Below are 20822 nucleotides of genomic sequence, written 5' to 3'. Positions count from 1 at the left end.
GACCTGTGTACTGGGATCTCACCAAAGGCATGGCGGCTTTTGACATCCTGGTGCCTTGAAGGGCAGCTTGGGAGGCGGGTAGCTCCCCGGGGTGGGGAGAGGCCACTGCAGAGCAGCCTCTGTCTCACTTAATGTTCGTTTTGCAGATAGCTGGATAGAAAATGACAGCCTGTCGGTGGACAAGCACGTGGACGACCAGCTGGACAGCGGCAGTGTCAAGAGCAGGGGCAGTGTGCACTCGGCTGCCAGCAGCGAGCACAAAGGCCTGCCCATGCCCCGGCTCCGAGCACTGCCCCCTGGCCAGGCCTTCAACTCGAGCGCGGGCACGCAGGTCCTGGTCATCCCCAGCAAAGACGACCACGTTCTCGAAGTCAGCGTCACATGACGCACAGGGCTCACACAGTCCCCGGGCTGGGTGTGTGTGCGCCGGAAGGACCCTGACTCGATGGTAGCCTTCTTGCTCTGCCTGCCTTGTGTGACTCTGCCTGGCCGTGGGAGTGTCAGAGAAGTCCCGTGCTCAGCTGGTGGTTTCCTGTCACCCGGGGTGTCAGAGGCCGTTGACTTTCTCACCCCTGCCCCGTGATGTCCTCCAGGTTTGCCCAGAGCCCTGCCCCCTCCCTCCTCCTCCCTGCTCCCTGAAGAGCTTTCTAGAGCCCACTTGCCTGAGCAGCCTGTCATCTGCCAGTTCCTCACCTGAAGCCCAGGTATCTTTCAGATGGACACACACAGGCCCTGTGGGCTTGTCAGTGACACGTATGCCTTTCTGGCTGCTCAGTTTCTGGACCAGGTGGGCTTGTATGTCTCCTCAGGAGGAAAGCACAGCCCTTTACCCCAGATCATCTGGTTGTGCTTTCCTAGAATAACTCCCTTTCTAGGCAGGGGGGTTGGGGGTGAGGAGGGAATAAAACCCCTTCTGTGCCTTGGGACGTCAGACTGGGAGGGCCTGGAGCATCTGACAGCTGGAGCCATTTTAAAGGTACTTAAAGACTAGACCAGGGCATAAGAAACAACTCGGCACTGAAATAATTTAGGAATAAACATTTCTGGAACCCTTTCCCCCCATGTGGATTAGGTATCATAGGCACTTGGAATTAAATATATATTTATTTTAATTATCATTTTCTATGTGGGGGTTAATATGTTGTGTTTTTCTCTCACCTTTCAAGTCTTTACATGTAATTGTTACTGTATAATCAGTATTTTTCTTTTGCACCTTAAGTCTCAGAAATTAAGAGGTTCCATTTAAATGACGATTAGAGGGGTCTTCTCAGCGTATTTCTAGTCTGGTTGTATGAGGGCAAGAGTCTTGGACTATTCCTCTCTGCTGCCTACTACATGGCAGTCATACCATACAAATGGGTTAATTTGCTTTAGGTTGTACATTTAATTGTACATATGGTTGATGTATTATTTTTAAAAATACATACTAACTGATGTTTATGTATAAGTTGCACCAAAAATCAAGGACAAAATAAATGTGTGTTTTGTTTTTATTGGTGTGAAAGTCACAGCTTGTAAATAAGTGTTGTATGTATTAAACCTTTTCCAGCTCTCCAAAGCAATGTATTTTTGTACATATGAAATAGAGAACTCTTAATTCATTGGGAAAGTGTGCTTGGAATTGAACCTGACCAGATTAATGCAAGTGAGTGTAGTCGGTCCAGCAGAGGGTGGGACCTCATGAATAACCTCAAAGGTGTGAGCCTTAGAGAAAAAGGAGGCTTCTGCAGCCACCACTGTCCCTGGCTGTCACCTCCTGGTGGCCTGGGGGCTAGAAGGCACAGGGCAAAATGAACAGAGAGCAGAGCATCACAGTCTCTTTAGTATATGGTCTTCTGGCTTCTTTAACAAATGAAGGTGGTGATCCTTGCTCCCCTGGTTTTCATTTATAGAAACTGGAGAAATGTACAAAGAAGATAAATACCTGTACATTTAATTAAATTTTTCAGAAATTTACCTTCCGTATGTGCAGTTTAAAGCTAATAAACTAAGCAAATTAGAAGTTCAGAATCTAATGGTAGTTTACAGTTTCTAACATGAGTTTGTTTTATTGTAAAAATCGATGATTGCCCTACAGATCCGCCAAGCCCAGTGAATGAAGAGATCTTTGAGATTTTATTGTGTCAGAAAAGCTTCTCACCCATCTGCATGGTGAGCCTCAAGAGTCCAGGACGGCACCCTCCTCCATGAGTGACCTTCCGGAGGGGGATGTGGGTCTGTGCTTCCCGATACCCAGTTGACTTTTGTGCTGGGTTCTGATTCCACTGTGAAATTCTCTAATTACATACATATTCAGAAGGGAAAAAATGAAGTGGAAGTACAAAATATTCATGGTGGTTTCTTATGTCTGAAAATTGAATGACATGAAATTTATCACAGGTTTATATTTTTCCTCATTGATTACCCAGAAGATCTTTTGCAGTCTAAGTTACATGGGTACCTCTGTTGTTATTTTTTTAACATAAATGAAGAATGTCACCTAAAACTTTTTTTTTAGTCTAAAAGGCTGTAACTGAATTTTTGTTGTGTTTAAAATAAGGTTTATGTGTTTGAGACAAGCTGTTTTGTAGGTAAAAATGTAAAGCCAGGTATCAAATGTGCATCCTAAGAAACAGTATGCAGCCATTTTACAGATATCTGTGGAAGATGTAAATATTAGCAAGTGGAAAAAAAAATGTTATAATTTTGGTGAATTTCATAGGGTCTCCTATGACTGGAAAAATTATAACTCTTGTTTTAATGTGGAAATTCTTGTATTTAATCTGAAAATGATTTCTACCTGCAACTCCATCATCAGCTCAGCCTCTCGTGGGCTGGGTTCCCATACTGGTCTTAGGTGATGGGGCTGGGTATCCCAGAGTTGGCAGAGAAAAGACACACAGGCTTCTAGTCAATTCTGTAGTGTTTAAAATAAAACTGAGTTACAAAATGAAGTTAAACACTCCAGGTGTGTATATGAAATGAAAACTTGTACTACTTTTTATAAAACAACAAACTAACCTGATCTAAATGTTTTATTGTCAACTGTAATCTTTAAAATAAATCCTATGTGATTTTAAAATTTGATTTTTCATGAAAATGCCCCTTTCTCTAAATGTATTCACCCTGTGCACCAGGCTGTAAGACCTGAGAGTGTGGTCAAGATGGTTTGCTGGCGTTCAGCGGCTGGAAAAGGTGACAAGTTGGTGACTTTGATACTGCAGGTATTAACTCCATTTTCATAGTTTACTATGAGAGTCATTTTTCACATTATTCTGTAATATATTGTTAGACTAAAGCCATTGTATTAAGACTGTTTAAAATGTAAGCATTATAATTCTGAAAATACACATTTTAAGAAGAAACCTGCTGTTTTGGACTTCATTCTTATCCTGTGGCGTGTGAAAATTGAGTGTGTTAAAAAAAGAGAATATTCTTGTCTTCTTTCCCTAATCCTTGTTCCTGACTACTAAACATTAATTATTTTGGGGGTAGCATTAGGGGCCCTTTCTCACAACTTACTGCCCAATTGTTGTTTGGTTGCTAGGTTGTTTCTGACTCTTGCGACCCCGTGGACTGGATAACCTGACAGTCCCCTCTGTCCATGGGATTTTTCAGGCAGGAATACTGGGGTAGGTTACCATTTCCTCCTCTAGGAGATCTTCCCGACTCAGGGATGGAAGCTGTGTCTCCTGCAGTGGCAGGTAGAGTCTTTACTGCTGAGCCACCAGGGAAGCCCCTTACTGCCCAATAGCACACTAGAAGTAAGACATCTGGGTCTAGAGTTTTTGAGGTTTTTTGTAGACATATTTGCCATCCTACAGTTTGACTTCTTAGACTGCAAGGACATCAATGCAGTCAATCCTAAAGGAAAACAACCCTGAATATTCATTGGAAGGACTGATGCTGAATGAAGCTGAAGCTCCAGTGTTTTGGCCTCCTTTTGCGAAGAGCCGACTCATGGAAAAGACCCTGATGCTGGGAAAGGTTGAGGGCAGGAGGAGAAGGGGTGGTGGAGGAAGAGACGGTTAGATAGCATCACCAACTAAGTGGACATGAATTTGAGCTATTTCTGGGAGATGGTGGAGGACAGAGGAGCCTAGTGGGCTACAGTCCATTGAGTCGCATTTGGACACGACTTAGCTCCTTAACAACATTCTGACAAGGTAAATCCCTCTGTCATATTTGGAGGCTTCACTAATACAATTTCTTTTCTTCGGAAAAGGTTTTCCGTTTACTTAGTCTTGCTGTTTTGGCCCCTACTTAATGACCTAGAGCTTTTAAATAAATAAGCGTAGGATCGGACGATCGGATCGGATCTCGCCCTCTATGGTGCTGGAATGATTTGTCAAAGCAGCCGGGCAACCCACCCCAAGCCCAAGAGGACCTGAGCCTGACCTGCGGGGTGCGGAGCCGCGGGCTGGGACTCCGCCTTGGGACCGTGCTGGCTGCAAAGAACCCGCGCTTGGGGGCGGGTTCGGTGGGTGGGGCTTCACCTCCGGGGCTGGACCTGCAGCCAGGAAGCCACCCTTGGGGCGGGGCCGGCTGGCTGGGACCCAAGCTCGGGCGGCGTCGCTCCTCCAGGCCTCGAGGGGGCGCTGTGGCGTGTGACCGCGCTCCCATCCCGGAAGTGCTTGCTGCGGGCCGAGGGGTGGGGCGCAGAGACTGCAAGCAACACACGTGTGGCTGCCGGGATGAAGTTCGCATACAGGGTGAGCGCGGGCCAAGGGTGGTGAGGGGTTCTTAACTCGGGGTCCGGATAGAGTCGCTCCTCGAGACTGCTCCCTCGGGGCCAGGGAGCTGGGCCTGGGTTGACTAGGTCAGGCACCACCGACCTGCTCCTTACCCGGCAGCCTGAGAGAGGCCCGGCCTGGGGCCGCCCAGCCCCGGGCTGGGACGGAGCGGCGCGCGCAGACGAAAAGAGCGGAGCGCTGAGGGAAGGTCACGCCGAGATCCGAGCGGGGCAGCGGAAGCCAGCCGGGACGGAAGTCCTGGTTCCTAGGCTCCGCAGCTCGCGCCGTGGGGAGGACGCGGGGGCAGAGGGTGGGAGCCGGGTGCCGAGCTCACCGGACGCGCTTCTGTATCTTCCCCGCGTCTCGGGCCCCTTGGCACAGCGGGCCACCTGTGTCTGGAGCCGTGAGCGTTTGCGTGGCCCTGCCCGCTGCTGCCACTGCCCTGAAGGCTGTTCCTCCGCAGGTTTGTCGTTTCCAGCCTTTCTCTCTCTGTCAGGTCCCAGCTCCTCACGTCCCAGGCTTGGCTTGGCCCTAGCCTCGGCGGGAGCTTCCTCAGGTCCACCTCACACATACGCTGCCCCTACCCAATCTGGTCTTCCTGCTTAGAATGCTCCCCCACTGTGACCCCAACCTCCCCCATCCAGCTCCTCTCGGGGTGCCTTCCATCCCCAGCTCTCCAGTCCCCGTAGCCTCCTGGGGTTCTCAGGGCCCTGCCCGCCTGCAGCTCCAGATGCTCCTTGGAGATTCCTCCTGTCTCAGTGGTCCACACACAGGTCGTGGGTCCTGCAGGTGGTTGATGGTTGAATGAATGATTGAACGGATGGGCTGCCAGCAGGCTAGGAAGCTTTCTGCCAGCTGTCAGGAAGCCTTGAACCCCACATGCAGTCAGAAGGCTGTTCTGTCTGCAGTCCTCTTCCTGCAGCACGGGTCCTGTCCTCCCCGCCCTCCAGCAGATACCTCCTATCTGGAGGCTTCCCTGCGCTGACCCTGCCCTTTGTCCACCCCAGCAGAAGCTCGGAGACCCTGGGGACTGGGCTTATGTATTCTCTCCTGCTCAGGGCCGGATTGAGAGGTGCCCAGGAACTGTCCTGGGAGGAGGGGGGTGGCTCGAGGGACCCCGGGAATAATGAGGGAGCCTGGAGAGTCTGCACCATCTCCTTGACCAGAAGCCTCGCTTCGTCGTTTCCAAGAGTTGTATTTTCTTTACATAATAAAGACAGTTTTGTTTTCTTTTCAGTTTTCAAATTTGCTGGGGACAGTCTATCGGTGTGGAAACTTAAATTTTACCTGTGATGGGAATTCAGTTATCAGCCCTGTGGGAAACAGAGTTACTGTGTTCGACTTGAAAAAGTAAGTATGCTAAAATGATTTTAGCAATAGTGATCCTTGTGGTTTGCAGGTAAAAACAGTGTTTTCCTCACCTGTCTAAAGCACACCTTTTACTTAAAACAGCCCAAGAGGGGCCTGCGGATTCACGTACTGCCAATGGTTCAGCAGTGGGACTGGCTGTAGGGGTCCTGGTTCCTCCCTTCTAACCTCTCCGCTGGACCCTGTGTACTGAGGTTGCATCACTTGGCTGAAATATCTGGTAGAGGATGCCTGGGCATGGGACCAGCCCTGGACTGCTGCCTGGCCAGCACGCTCAGGTTCACTCTGTCTCCACTGAGCACGCACGTGACTCTGTTCCTGTCTTCTCAGACGTGTGTGGCCGGGGTGAGACCCTCCTGTTGCAGAGGCTGCCTGGATCTCTGCATGCCTCAGTTTTTGCATCTATAAAATGGGGCCATAGTACTTGCTTGTGAGTTGTTTCCTAAAGTGCAGGGCCAGTTCCTCGCAGGTCATTGCTGGTGTCAGCTGTTTAAGTGACATGGGGCAGGGGCACTCCAAGGTCGAGGCCTCATGGCTGCTGAAGAAGAACTGGAAAGTGATACGATAAAGGACAGAATTAGAGTGTGATCCAGTGGTTATTTATCTTTACTTAGTTTTCCATGACTCCACATTTTTACATTCCTGCAGAAGGCCTTACTGGGTGTGCTGTCCCTGGGCTTACCCTCTTATTGGGCAGCTCGGTCGTTTCCAGTTTCCTGACTGTATGTTTGCATACAGTCATTTTGGGATGAGGCCCTAGAAGCAGAACTGACATGCTCAAAACCCATTTTTAAGGTTTTTATGTGTTTTGTGCAGGGGTGAGGGCTGCTGGTCCAGGCTGGCCTGCCCCCGCCTCCTGTCCCTCGCCCGATGTCACGAGCATAGTGGCTCAGCTCTGGTTTTTGTCTCCCAGCAACAAGTCCAACACCCTGCCCCTGGCCACTCGCTACAACATCAAGTGTGTGGGGCTGTCCCCGGACGGCCGCCTGGCCATCATTGTTGATGAAGGTAACTACCTTGACTGGGGGGCAGGTGTGGGGGTGTCCAGATGACTAGAGGCCACCACTGAGACCCTTGGGGGTCGAGGCCCACACAGTCCCTCCACTGCCTCAGCGGCTTCTGTGTCTGGGCCTGGGTGGGCCTCGGGTTAGGCGTGTGGGGCATCCTCCCTGGCGGTGTGCTGCCCACACCGCAGGGCCCAGGGCCTGCCTTCAAGGCCTGGTGCGTGCGTGCCGTGTGCGGAGCCTCACTCTACTCTCCCTTCCCTCAGGGGGCAATGCGCTGCTGGTCAGCCTGGTCTGCCGGTCTGTGCTGCACCACTTTCACTTCAAGGGTGCCGTGCACAGCGTCTCCTTCTCCCCCGATGGCAGGTACGCGTCTGCGGGCGGGGTGGGAGCCGTGGAGCTGCATTACTCATGTGGTGGGCTCGGATTGCCCACCATTCCAGCCGCTGACGGCCCCTGAGCCATGAAGGAGCCATGGTGTTGGGTGGCACTGGCCCCTTGCCCCGACGTCCACCATGAGGATGATGTGGCCAGACCGGGCCTGTTCTTGGACTGCAGGAAAGGGGGCTCGATCTCGGGCTGCTCACACCTGGGCCGACCTGGCCATGTTGGGCAGGAGGTGCTCCAGTGGTCAGCTGTGAGCCCCGGCTCCGTGTCCACACCCTGAAACCCAGTAGAGGGCGTCCTGGGCCGGGGCCGTCCGAGTTTGTCCTGACCTTGGCGACCACCTCCCAGGCTGGTGGGAGGGCCTGAAGGGGCGTCTGCTCCAGGGCAGAAGTGTGGTGTGACCTAGAGTCTGTCCACTTCTTCTCCGAGTGTCCACCTAGAGGAGAGGGGACTCAGGGCCGGTGAGAGGCAGGGTGAAGGTTAGGGCCCCAGGTTTGCCTCCCGTGGGAAGCTGGCCTCGCGGCAGGAGACATGCCATCTCCGGAGCTCTGAACTGGGCTCAGGACCTGCCCTGGTGTCGGATGTTGACGACACCCGTTTCCATGGCAGGAAATTCGTCGTCACGAAAGGCAACCTTGCTCAGATGTACCACGCCCCTGGGAGGAAGCGGGAATTCAACGCATTCGTCCTGGACAAAACCTACTTTGGGCCGTATGACGAGACCACGTGCATTGACTGGACAGACGATTCCCGGTGAGGCAGGGGTGCTGGACATAAGAGGGGCTGGAGGGGGCACCTGTGAACAGTGTCTCATCAAGTGGGGTGACTTGTCATGTCCCCGGCTCTCTTTCACATGGCCTCTCGCAAGCCTCACGGGTGGGTTGGACGCAGGCCTGGCTCTTGAGTCTGAGTCAGGTCTGCCTGGCCCCGGTCACTGGAGAGCAGAGTGAAGCATGGCCCAGAGTGAGGACCGCCTGAGCCAGCGTGCACAGCTTCCAGAGCAGCCGTGGGCGGCGGGAGTGCTGGCAGCATCTCCCAGTCGGCTGCCCGGGCAGTGCCCTCCCCAAGCTGTCCCCAAAGGTGTCCCAGGGGCTGTGTCTGCTGCCCTGCGTCCAGTGGGGGGGGGGGGGGGGAAACGGAGGGCACGGCTGGAGGTGGCTGCCACTTTGTAGGCCAGGCCAACTATTCCCATGTTCTCTGGGCTTCAGTGCAGAAACACAGCCCCAGGCTCACACTGTGTCTATGGGAGACGCTGGTGGGCTGTGGGCTGTCACAGCCAAGAGGTCGTGGCCTTCTGCATGGCGTGGGCCCACTTCTGGCTCTCCTCCTGCCACGAGCACAGTTGGTTCCGATTGGGGTCAGGGAGATGGGAGGCACAGGGTCCCCCAGGCAGCCCTCCGTTGGGCTCAGTGGTCGGTCCTTGGGCTCCCCTGGGCCATCCCCACGAGAGACTTTTGCAATGAGGGGCAGCAACACAGGTGCAGTGAGGCTCCTGGCCCTGGGAGAAGCACGGGTGGACCCAGCCTCCATCCAGGGCGGATGCAGACCCGAGCCAACCTCAGGCATCACCCCTGTGCCCCGGGGACACTGTGGAAGGTGGACACCTGCGAACCCAGGCTGAGCTGTGACCCCCTGTCCCCCAGGTGCTTTGCAGTCGGGAGCAGAGACATGTCCACATGGGTGTTTGGGGCCGAGCGCTGGGACAACCTCATCTACTATGCGCTGGGGGGACACAAGGATGCCATCGTGGCCTGCTTCTTCGAGGCCAGCAGCCTGGACGTACGTCCCCATCGCAGCCTCGAGCGGGGTGCTGGGCCCTCCCCTGGGACGTGGGGGGCCATGGCAGTCAGACAAGCTTCAGCAGCACGGGGCCACGTTCTTGTCCCCGTGGCCTGGGTGGGTGTGGGCTGGGGGCTGGGGAACCCACCCAGGCTCACACGTCTTCCTCTGCAGCTGTACACGCTCAGCCAGGACGGCGCCCTGTGTGTGTGGCAGTGCGACACCCTTCCTGAAGACCTGAGGCTGAAGGCCCCCACAGGCTGGAAGGCAGACCTGCTGCAGAGGGAGGAGGAGGAGGAGGAGGAGGGGGCAGAGAGGGAGACCACCATCCGTGGGAAGGCCACACCGGCTGCGGAGGAGCAGCAGGGGAAAGTGAAGTACTCACGGCTGGCCAAGTAGGTGCCCGTCCTGCACCAGGGCGGGGGGTGAGGACCAGGGGCACTGCAGGGCAGCACCAACCTGCTGTCCTCCGCCTTCCCTGGGGAGCTGGGGTCTCCGCCTGCCTTGGGGGTCCGGGGTGGAGGCTGGGGTGAGTGTGTGGGACCAGCCGGGCTCTCTGGTCCTTCTCCCACAGTTCTTGTGTCCCTATCTGTTTAGGTACTTTTTCAACAAAGAAGGAGATTTTAACAATCTGACGGCTGCTACATATCACAAGAAGGTCCACCTCTTGGTCACTGGTTTTGCTTCTGGAATCTTCCACCTTCACGAGCTCCCAGAATTCAACCTCATCCACTCGCTGAGGTCAGCGCCTCTGCTGTGTGTGCACAGTTGTGTACACGTGTGTGTGCGGTCGTGTACCTGTGTTTGTGTGGTTGTGTACCTCTGTGTGGGTGGTCGTGTACCTGTGTGTGTGCAGTCGTGGACCTGTGTATATATGCAATTGTGTACCTGTGTGTGTGCGGTCATGTACCTGTGTGTGTGTGTGTGCAGTTGTGTACATGTGTGTGTATGGTCATCTACCTGTGTTTGTGTGGTTATGTACCTCTGTGTGGGTGGTCGTGTACCTGTGTGTGTGTAGTTGTGTACCTGTGTGTGTGTGTGTGTGCAGTTGTGTACACGTGTGTGTGCAGTCGTCTACCTGTGTGTGTGCGGTCGTGTACCTGTGTGTATATGCGATCGTGTACCTGTGTGTGTGTGGTAGTGTACCTGTGTGTGTGTGTGCAGTTGTGTACACGTGTGTGCGTGGTCGTCTACCTGTGTGTGTATGCGATCATGTACCTGTGTGTGCGGTCGTGTACCTGTGTGTGCTGTTGTGTACACGTGTGTACAGTCGTGTACCTGTGTGTGTAGTCATATACTTGTGTGTGCAGTCGTGTGTACACATGTGCTGTCCGTCTGCCAGGCAGGCAGGATGGGTGGAAGCCACACCATGCCTGCCAGGACCGAGGGCTGTGGAAGGACCGGGAGGCCTGACCAGCTGCATGGTTGGCTTCCCAGGACACCCATCCCCCCCTCCAACCTGGGTTGGAGGGGTTTGGGGTGCTGTGCCACCCTCCATCTCAGACGTGCCGCTCCCACCCCGAGTCACGGGGTGGTGTGTGCGGGTCATGCTCTTATCTTGTTTTCATTTTCCCTCCTGTATCTTTGGAATGTGGAGGAAACCTTAGTGTTGGTTTCATGAAGCCACAAAGCTCCGAGTGTTTGAACATGGGGTGCAGAAGCTTTGGGTTTTCTGTTCTGAGTGAAGTAAACACAGTACCCGGCTGGGGAGGAGGTGGGTGCCGCCAGCCAGGAGACCTGGCCCCATCCTGGCTTGAGCAGCCACCCTGGGGTGGGACGGAGGCCTCGCTGTGCTGACCGGGTCCCGTGTGTCTCCCCAGCATCTCAGATCAGAGGGTTGCGTCCGTCGCCATCAACAGCTCTGGGGACTGGATCGCCTTCGGGTGCTCAGGTTGGTGCCTGGGTGTGTGAGGTCCCCAGTGGAGCTCCTCCTCCCCGGGAGAGGCAGGAGCTGCCTCTCCTGCTCTGCCCTGCCCCACCCCGCTCCTGAGGCTCCGGGGCCAGGCTGGCAGGCTATTGGCTCACTGTGAAGAAGCAGCCGATGAAACCTTGAGAACAAAGGCTTCTCTGAGTCCTGTGCCTGGAACTCTTAGCCTGTGGCCCCGGCCTCTGGAGGCGATGTGGGAGGCTGGCTCTGGGTCCGCTCTGGGTCCCCGTGTCCAGGCCCAGATGGGAAACGGGGGTCCCGAGCAGTCCTGTGCGCCCTGCAGGCCTGGGCCAGCTGCTGGTGTGGGAGTGGCAGAGCGAGTCCTACGTGCTCAAGCAGCAGGGTCACTTCAACAGCATGGTGTCCCTGGCCTACTCCCCTGACGGGCAGTACATTGTGACCGGCGGGGACGATGGCAAGGTGCGCTGGCTGCATCCCGTCTGGGTGGGGGGGGGTCCCCCTCCTGTCTCTGTTCTGCTGACTGGCTGAGGGGGTGCCACACTGATGGCCTGGCCCCGATAGCAGGGCCCCAACCGCGCTCCTGAGAAGCCATTCACAGGCTCTCCGGGGTCAGAATGAAGAGCCTTACAGCATCTGTTTCCCTTCCTGACTTGATTTTCTGTACACGGCTTGGGTCTGTGCTGCCAGCAGATGCTCTGACGCGGGAGGCCCCCCTGCATCACCGGGGCACCCACGTGGGCTGTCCTGAGCCGTGGCCTCCCTGCACAGGTCAAGGTGTGGAACACCCTCAGTGGCTTCTGCTTTGTCACTTTCACGGAGCACTCAAGTGGAGTCACCGGCGTGACCTTCACCACCACCGGCTATGTCATCGTGACCTCCTCCATGGACGGGACTGTGCGCGCCTTCGATCTTCACAGGTGAGTTCCTGTGGGGACCTTGGCTCTGTAGGCTCCCCCGAGCTCTGGGCTGTGAGAGCAAGATCAAGGGGTCAGAGCTTGTCAGGAAGACACGGGTGAGGGCGTGCGGCCCCGGAACTGCCCCAACCGGGCTGTCCTCCCACAGGTACCGGAACTTCCGCACCTTCACATCCCCGCGCCCCACCCAGTTCTCCTGCGTGGCTGTGGACTCGAGCGGGGAGATCGTCTCTGCTGGGGCACAGGACTCTTTCGAGGTCTTCATCTGGTCTATGCAGACAGGCCGGCTCCTTGATGTAAGGGCCCCAAGTCTGGGAGGGGCCAGGGTGTGGGGAGGGGGCCTTGCTGACGCGAGATGGGTGGGGGACAGGGTCACGCCCGGCACGGGTGGCACCGTTTACATGCATTTCCTGGCAAGCTCCACTCCCTGGCCCTTCCAAGGTGGGGTTCCCTCACCCCCAGCCCAGGGGCCGCGGCCTCTGCACACCAGCATCCAGGAGGCGAGTCCGGCCCCAGGGTGGAGGGCCCCCGAGGGTCTCAGGTCCTCAGAGCTCTCTTCTGATGGGCCACAGGTTTTGTCCGGCCACGAGGGGCCCATCAGCGGACTGTGTTTTAACCCCATGAAGTCGGTCCTGGCCAGCGCCTCCTGGGACAGGACGGTGCGTCTGTGGGACATGGCGGACAGCTGGAGGACCACAGAGACGCTGGCCCTCACCTCTGACGGTGAGTGGCACCCGGGGGAAGGCCCATTCTCAGTCACGTGCTTGGATAAACCCAGGGTCCCGAGCGCATGGGCTGTCAGGACTGGCAGCCCCAGAGTTTCATGGGCTGTTGGGGTTGGCAGCCCAGTCGTGTGGCTTGGCGTCAGGCGCCCCAGCAGAGTGAGCAAGCTAGCGAGGGCCCTGCTGCAGCAGGCTTCCCTCCCATTCCCGGGAGCGAGGCCTGACCCCACCGCCTGCCCATGCCCAGCCTTCACAGAACCCAGTCGTCGGCCCCGGGGCCCTCAGTCTGCGGTGGTCTAGGCTTCCTGCTACCCCACACGGCTCTCATTCAGGCTGTTAGCCGTTGGGCCCTGCATCTTCCCGGGGCCCCTGTACTGAGCCTGGGCCTCCAGCTAGTCTGTTTCTAGCCTGCCCATGGCCTCCAGGTGGCGCCTCCTGCCCGGACTCCGTCACCAGGCTGCCCGGCTCGGTCATGCTTATGTGAGTCCTGCGGCCCCCAGACCCTCAGGGTGCCAGGCTAAGCGCAGGGCAGAGTGGCCCAAGGGCTGGAGCCCAGGGTTTTCCCCGGCCCTGATTGCACGTCTCTTCTTAGCTCTGGCCGTGACCTTTCGCCCTGATGGTGCCGAGCTGGCCGTGGCCACACTGAACTCACAGATCACCTTCTGGGACCCTGAGAACGCAGTGCAGACGGGCTCCATCGAGGGCAGGCACGACCTCAAGACAGGCAGGAAGGAGCTGGACAAGATCACCGCCAAGCACTCAGCAAAGGGGAAGTGAGTGCCCGGCGGGCGTGTCCCAGAGCCTGGGGGCTCCCTGGCTGGGACCCCAGAGGGAGTGGGTTGTCCTGGGGTCCATGTGGGTTGACAGGTGTCCATGTCCTCATACCCTGAGGATGAGTGTGTGTGGGTCCTCTTGTCAGGTTCAGGGGTGCATCCCTGGCAGTTTACTGCCCCGCAGGTCATTTTTCAAAGAGCCTGCACCGTTTACACCCACCCAGGGCAGGGGCTTCCAGTTTCCCCACATCATGAGCAGTGTTCTTCACTCTGTTTTACAGTCACAGCTGCGCTGAGGGGTGGGCGGGGGTGGGGCGGGGCGGTGTAGCCATGCCTGGGGCTTGGCATCCCCTGCACACTGGTCTTTCTGGGCATCTGCTCGTCGGCTGATGGGCCATCCGTGTGTGGGCTGTTTGCAGACTTGAGATACAAGGCCTCATCAAATACACGATCTGCAGATACCTCCTCCCCCTGTGGCTTCTCTCCACTTTCTCTCCGGAACGTTAATGTGAAGCACAAACGATTTTAATTGTGACGAAGGCCCACTTGTTTGTTTTTTTTTTTTTTGGTCACTTGAGCTCTTTGTGTCATATCTGAGAATCCTTGGCCAAACCCCAGGTTGCTATCTCAAGTCCTGGGAGCCAGCCAGGGCAGCGCAGGCCTGAGCTCTGGTCCTGTGCGTAGTTGCTGTGGGGGTGGTGGGCGGACTGACTCGTCTCCGTGCTGACTTCAGGTGGAAGCGCCCTGATGCAGCCCTGCGGTCCTTGACCTCCTCCAGGGGTCATGCTGCCCACAGGGAGCCGGGTGATGGGGCCGCAGGGTTTGGGCAGGAGCCCTGGAGGGGGTGGGGGCCATTTGCCCTCTGGGTAGTGACTAAGCCTGCACGCCCTCTGCCCAGGGCCTTCACCACTCTGTGCTACTCCGCGGACGGCCAGAGCATCCTGGCGGGAGGGATGTCCAAGTTCGTGTGCATCTATCACGTCAGGGAGCAGATTCTCAGGAAGAAGTTCGAGATTTCCTGCAACCTGTCTCTGGACGCCATGGAGGTGAGTGAGCTCCGGGGGTGCTGCAGGGCCCCAGGGATCCCCGGGTGGGATCCCCCGGCTCCGTGGTCCCCAGAGATGTCCGGCTTCACCTGGAGGTCTCCTCACACCCTGGCCCCACAGGCAACCTGGGGACCCTCCAGAAAGGTGTGCTTGCCTGGGTTCATGCGTCCTGGCCCTTGTGCCAGGTGAGGGGCTTCTCCGTGCGGCCGCAGCCCACCCCTCCGAGGTGTCAGGGCTGGGGTGTCCTCATCATGTCCCCAGGACAGGCCGAGGCCGGTGGTGGCAGAGGCTCTCCACGTGCATCTCCCTTGCAGGCTCATGTGCACTCTCTGTTCAGCCACTGAGTTACGAGAACCCGCCTTCCACAGGCCTGACGGTGGGCCCCAGGCTGTCTTGTCTCGGGCTCCCTGTGTCTCGTGTGGGTTCCAGGCAGGACTGGGGCCCGTGTTGGTGGCGCAGGGGGAGGTGGGGCACATGAGTGCACCCTCCCCACCTCCCACAGTGGGACGTCTGGGTCTCACCCTTCAGGAATTTTTGAATCGAAGGAAAATGACGGAGTTCGGCAACCTGGCACTCATTGACCAAGACGCTGCGGAGGAGGGCGGGGTCGCCATCCCACTGCCGGGCGTGAAGAAAGGTGAGCAGGGGGTTCTCTCGTGCCACGGCGGGCCGTCCTCTCCCCGGCCGCTTTCCTGGCTGACAGCCGTGTTGCTCTCTTGTCGAGACTTTAGCGATTGACGTCCAGGAGCCTGGCCTGGGTGGCCCCTGTGAGCAGCTGGACGTCTGGCTGGTGCCCAGCCCTGTGCCTTGCTCCTAGTGCCTGCCCCCAGGTGGCCAGAGGGGAAGCCTTGTGTCAGGAGTGCGGGGCCTGAAACCACCTGCCTGGCAGCCCTGGGCTGGCCGGGGCTTTCCCTAGGAGCAGGGGGGCTGCTCTAGGCTGGGCCCGAGCCCACGGGAGTGTCCACACTGAGGGTTTGCCTGCGGAGGCCGCCGGCAACCCATGAAGCAGTACCTGAGGCTCTCAGCGTGGGCCTCCCTTTGTGGGGGGTGGTGAGGCGTGTGCAGCGCTGTCAGTAGGGGGATCTCTGTTCCCAGGTGACATGAGCTCCCGGCACTTCAAACCTGAGATCAGGGTGACTTCACTCCGCTTCTCCCCCACCGGTGAGCCCTGGGCTTCGGGTCCTCAGGGTGGGAGAGGTGGGCTTGGTCGCGAAGGGCTTCTGGGCCTGTCACCCTGCTCCCGGGGCTGGCTCTGGGCACCGCAGTCCCCCTGGGGTCAGATGTCATCTGTGTCCTTGCTGGAGGGCAGCTGTGGCTGCAGACGTGCCTGGCGTGGGGGCACGGAGGCAGGCGGCTCCCCTACCCCCCAAGGTGGTGTCCCTCTCGGGCCTCGCCCCCTGCCCGCCTCAACCCCTGGAGTGTCCGGCGGGGGCGGTACAGGACAGGGTCTCAGTGGCTGGGGTTCGCAGAGGCCATAGCAGGCCCAGGCACCCCTTCCTGAGGGGCCAGCAGCCCCAGGCTCCCTCCACACTTGCATTCGGGGTCCCAGATGTGTTCAGGACCTGTTCTTCAAAAAAGGGGGGAAAGTGGAAATAAATGTTCAGGAAGCCTTTCTCAAGTCTGCTTATTGTTCCAGGGCGCTGCTGGGCGGCCACTACCACTGAGGGGCTCCTCATTTACTCCCTGGATGCCCAGATGCTCTTCGACCCGTTCGAGCTGGACACCAGCGTCACCCCTGCGCGGATCCGGGCGGCACTGCGCCAGCGGGACTTTACCAGGGCCATCCTCCTGGCCTTCCGGCTCAACGAGAGGAAGCTGCTGCAGGAGACCCTGGAGGCGGTGCCCTGGGACGAGAGTGAGCCTGGGCTGGAGGAGCAGGGTGGGGCGGGGGGCTGCGTTCACACGTGCTGGCCAGTTCTACATGTGCAGAGGCCACTAGCTGTGAGAGCGTCTCTCCTGACGGGGTCTTTGCGGTCTGAGTGCGGCTGTCCTTCCCTCACAGTCGAGATCATAAGCTCCTCCCTGCCAGACTTGTACGTGGAGAAGGTGCTGGAATTTTTAGCTTCGTCCTTTGAAGTATCTCGCCATCTAGAATTCTACCTCATATGGACTCAGAAATTGCTCATGGTGCACGGACAGAAGCTGAAGTCCAGGTACACCCTGCCTGCTCACCGTGGAGTCTGGTCACTGGGTCCGCTGGTTGGGGTGGGGGTGGCAGCCTTTACCCGGGGACAGCGTGGAGCGGGTCCCAGGGGCCTTGGGCAGCGGCCCGCACTGAGGATCTTCTCTTTCCAGAGTGGGGACGCTGCTGCCGGTGGTCCAGTTCCTTCAGAAGAGCATCCAGCGCCACTTGGACGATGTCTCCAAACTGTATGTGATATCTCCCGGGGGGCGGGGGCGGGGGCGCTTTCACTGTCAACGGCTGGTCCAGCCAGGGCTGCTCCCCATGTTGTCAGACCTGGGCACAAAGGGCCCCCGTATTGGTCTCACTGACATATGAGTCCCATGTGTCCTCACAGCTGCGACTGGAACCGCTACAACCTGCAGTACGCGTTGGCCGTCTCGAAGCAGCGGGGCCTGAAGCGGCCCTCAGAGCCGCCGGGCAGCGAGGAGGAGGCAGACGCATCCGAGGACGATGATGACAGTCTGCACCTGCTTGGGGGAGTGCCTGGGCACGCGGACGGGCCGTTGGCCTAGGGCCACACCCCACGGCTCTGGTTAAGACGCTGGGCGAGGAGGGACTGCCACCGCAGGGGGGAGCTGCCCGGAGAGCCGGAGCCCCAGCACCAGGGCTCGCTCCTCGGCAGGCACCAAACACCACCATGGGGTCAGCACTCTAGCTGATGGGTTCCCGGCAGGCACGGCTCAGCACTTAGGGCCCGGGAGCATCTGCCGTTCAAACACCTTGCAGAGAGGCTAATGGGCCAACGTGTGTAGATGCAAACTTTGTATGAGGATTTTTATATTTTTAATATAAAGTTTTGATAATTTTAGGGATGAAAAAGACATGTATTTCTAAAACATAGGTATTAAGGCTGATCTCTGAATTTGAAGTGTTTGTAACGTATCCTGGGTATGACTGTTGTGTTGGCACCTCCATGCCAGCGAACAGGTGAGCTGGGCAGGTAGCCTGGCCACCAGCCCCATCTCTCTGCACAGGGTTGGGGCAGGGAGCATCCGCTGGACTCTGAGTTTGGAGATGGCCTGGAAGTGCTTCCCAGGGAGACTTGTCGGACCTGCTTGCCAGCTCCAAGGAGGACTCCATCCCGCAAGGCCCCTCAGAAAGGGTCACCATGAGGGCAGTCCAGACCACAGCCAGGCGCCTGGTCCCTCAGCAGTGACAGCCTCCAGGGTCAGGACACAGGCCCCAGCGTGCAGGTCTCCAGAGGTGTGGCCAGGAGTCACTGGACTTAACTGGGAAGAGAAGCAAGCAGGTTCTTGCATGTCGGGTGGGACCGTGTGTCACCTTGCGGTGCTCTATGTGCTTGTGAAACGTGTGTGCTACCTCCAGAGGAATCATTTCTTTTGTAAATATAACATATCAGATCCTCTTCCATGATTGGGTCTTAAGCTATAAAATAAATACATGGATGGTTATGTATGTTCAGACACAGATAACTCATCTGTAAGCTCTCCCCGTGGTCCTGAAAAGAATTCAGCCAGACCATTTTCTCCCCTCTCCCTGCTGGTGGTTGTCACCCACCAAGATTCAGACACAATCACTCTGAATCTGTCAAAAGCCGCTACAGCAGTAGGCAGTGAAGAGTGGTGTAGGGTCTGTCTTCCCACCCCCATCTAGGCATCAGGCTCCCCCAGTAATAATCAAAAGAGGACCGAGTAATGTAACCTTGACCTTCCTCTAGAGGCTACCCTAACATCACTCCTGAAACAAAATTCCTGTGTTAATTTGACTTTCCGTTACCGGCGGCTATACAGTTTTAAAAAGATTTTTACGTATTTATTTTGGCGGCACTGGGTCTTCACTGCGCGTGTGGGCTTTCTCTACTTGTGGCAAGCGGGGCTACTCTTCCTTGCGCACAGGCTTCTCACCGCGGTGGCTTGTCTTATTGCAGAGCACAAGCTCTAGGCTGGCAGGCTTGGTAGTTCAGGCACGTGGCTTCCTTTCCCCCTGACAAGTGGGATCCTTCCAGACCAGTGATTGAACCTATATCTCCCTCATTGTCAGGCATATTCTGTACCACTGAGCCGCTAGGAAAGCACACACCGCTAGACAGTTCCCTTAACGATGTACTCAAATTCCCCCCTACAGAGCTCAGACTTGCTGTTATCCGCAACCCAGGACATCATAGCAAGTGGGTGCCAGCCAAAAGCTAACCTTACAGCTTGTTATCTATTCCACAGAGGGGGGTCCAAAATGAGTCAGCAAAGGAACTGACCCAAACCAAAGGGTCAAGCCTTCCAGGGTGCTCCCAACTTGCCTGGGCAGCCTCAGAACATGCTGACTACCAAGAGCCCATCGAGTGTCAAACATGGGTTCAAGTAAGATAAGTGTAACAGGTCCCCAGACAGGAATTACTTAGAGTTCCCAGTGTAAAGTCACTGTGCCTGACAACTCGCCCAGTGGGACCCACAACTCCAACCCTCCCTCTGGGAGCAGCCTGTAAAGCAGCGTCACCTACAGCCTTTCAGGGCAGAGCCTGCGCTCCCCCGTGTGAACTCACTCCGCTCACTCATTACAGAATAGTTTCCCGTTGCTTCTGAACTGAACCTGGTCTCCATCTACTGGCATGAGTGACAGCGAGCAGAAGGTGGCGCCTGACTCACAAGGGTCGTAACGTGTCACTCCGAGACAAGTATTTTCACCCAGGAGAGCAGATAAAAAGGGAGCAGGCCTCAGGGTTGATGATCACGGGCACCGGCTTAGCCCAGGACGAGCTCACCATGGGAAGGGGGGCCTATTGGAGATCTACCCGCCTCCGTGGAGGAACTGGCTGAAACACCAGCCTCCAGTTAGACTACAGACAGTGGGGAGTTGTGTAGACAGCAAGGTGATGGATAACAGAGCAACCCTCAGTTCTCCTAGCAGAACAAGGTGTCTGTGGCTGCCACACCTGCTGCTACATGTGGACACTGCCCGACGAGTGGCCACGATAAAAAGGAACTACACCAACTGGGCAGCTGGGGACACAGCCCTGCTGATTCTGCCCTGGAGGCATGGAGTTCTATAAGGACCTTCCTGTAAGTTTCAGTGAAATTGGCTTTATCCGCTGGTACTTCTTTAGTCACAGCACTATTGATTCCTCTGTTTGGGCCTGTAATTCTTAACTTTCATGTCAAGTTTGTCTCCGTAAGGCCACAGGCAACCAAATTATTCCTCTTTGTCAACCCCTGTGTCAACCCCGAGCCGGTAGATACCAATCCCTCCCACAATCCAGTTTGAATACCCGAGAATGTGTACAGCTCCATCGTCAAACTGTTTTATTTCCCAAGCCCTTGCTAGGCCTACACCCCTTAGCAACAGGAGGCAGCTAGAGCAGTAGTTGCCTCCATCCCTGAAGACTGAGGAATGACCCAAAGACAGGCATGGATTAAAACCACCCCCTGTAAGTTACAAGGCCCATGACGTAGAAAATGATACAGAGAAAACCAAGCCTGTTTGCAGGGGTGACTGTGTGGATCACAACAAACTGGAAAATTCTTAAAGAGATGGGAATACCAGACCACCTTACCTGCTTCCTGAGAAACCCATGTGCAGGTCAAGAAGCAGCAATTAGAATCGGACATGGAACAACAGACTGGTTCTATATTGAGAAAAGAGTACATCAGGGCTGTATAGTGTCACCCTGTTTACTTAACTTATATGCAGAGTATATTATGAGAAATCCCAGGCTGGATGAAGCACAAGCTGGAATCAAGATTGCCGGGAGAAATATTAATAACCTCAGATATGCAGATGACACTACCGTTATGGCAGAAAGTGAAGAAGAACTAAAGAGCCTCTTGATGAAAGTGGGAGAGTGAAAAAAAAGCTGGCTTAAAACTCAACATTCAAAAAATGAAGATGATGGCATCCGGTCCCATCACTTCATGGCAAATAGATGGGGAAACAATGGAAACAGTGACAGACTTAATTTTCTTGGCCTTCAAAACGACTGCAGATGGTGACTGCAGCCATGAAATTAAAAGATGTTTGCTCCTTGGAAAGAAATGCTATGACCAACCTAGACAGCATATCAAAACCAGAGACGTTACTTTGCCAACAAAGGGG

The 20822-nt window shown here is 56.1% G+C and overlaps 2 protein-coding genes across 4 annotated transcripts in view; both read left to right on the top strand.

Annotated features, from left to right (window-relative positions):
• The window catches only part of TRAPPC10 (trafficking protein particle complex subunit 10), a 74841-nt gene extending 73350 nt beyond the window's left edge, over positions 1–1491 (top strand). For both annotated transcript variants that reach the window (XM_043874167.1, XM_043874168.1), the window contains one exon: positions 147–1491. In XM_043874167.1, coding sequence (XP_043730102.1) covers positions 147–385 — 239 coding nt within the window. In that variant the 3' untranslated portion in view covers positions 386–1491. The remainder of the gene's footprint in view (positions 1–146) is intronic.
• A 3082-nt stretch (positions 1492–4573) lies between these two features.
• On the top strand, positions 4574–18194 carry PWP2 (PWP2 small subunit processome component). 2 transcript variants are annotated; one of them, XM_043874340.1, is made up of 21 exons: positions 4574–4691; positions 5950–6062; positions 6994–7088; positions 7351–7450; positions 8081–8224; positions 9115–9250; positions 9425–9645; positions 9848–9991; positions 11071–11141; positions 11461–11597; positions 11907–12055; positions 12201–12348; positions 12625–12775; positions 13367–13547; positions 14446–14593; positions 15122–15230; positions 15689–15754; positions 16230–16448; positions 16596–16746; positions 16889–16963; positions 17113–18194. In XM_043874340.1, exons 1-21 carry the CDS (start codon positions 4674–4676, stop codon positions 17288–17290), a joined length of 2754 nt encoding a protein of 917 aa, XP_043730275.1. In that variant the 5' UTR covers positions 4574–4673; the 3' UTR covers positions 17291–18194. The 2 variants fall into 2 exon arrangements, with proteins under 2 accessions (XP_043730275.1, XP_043730276.1); XM_043874341.1 differs by lacking the exon at positions 4574–4691 and adding an exon at positions 4740–5175.
• The last annotated feature ends 2628 nt before the right edge of the window (positions 18195–20822 follow it).

The sequence above is a fragment of the Cervus elaphus genome, chromosome 19 (assembly GCF_910594005.1).
Source record: "Cervus elaphus chromosome 19, mCerEla1.1, whole genome shotgun sequence".
NCBI lineage: Eukaryota > Metazoa > Chordata > Mammalia > Artiodactyla > Cervidae > Cervus > Cervus elaphus.
The sequence above is the reverse complement of the archived record's forward strand: the minus strand, read 5'-3'. Positions and strand labels throughout refer to the sequence as shown.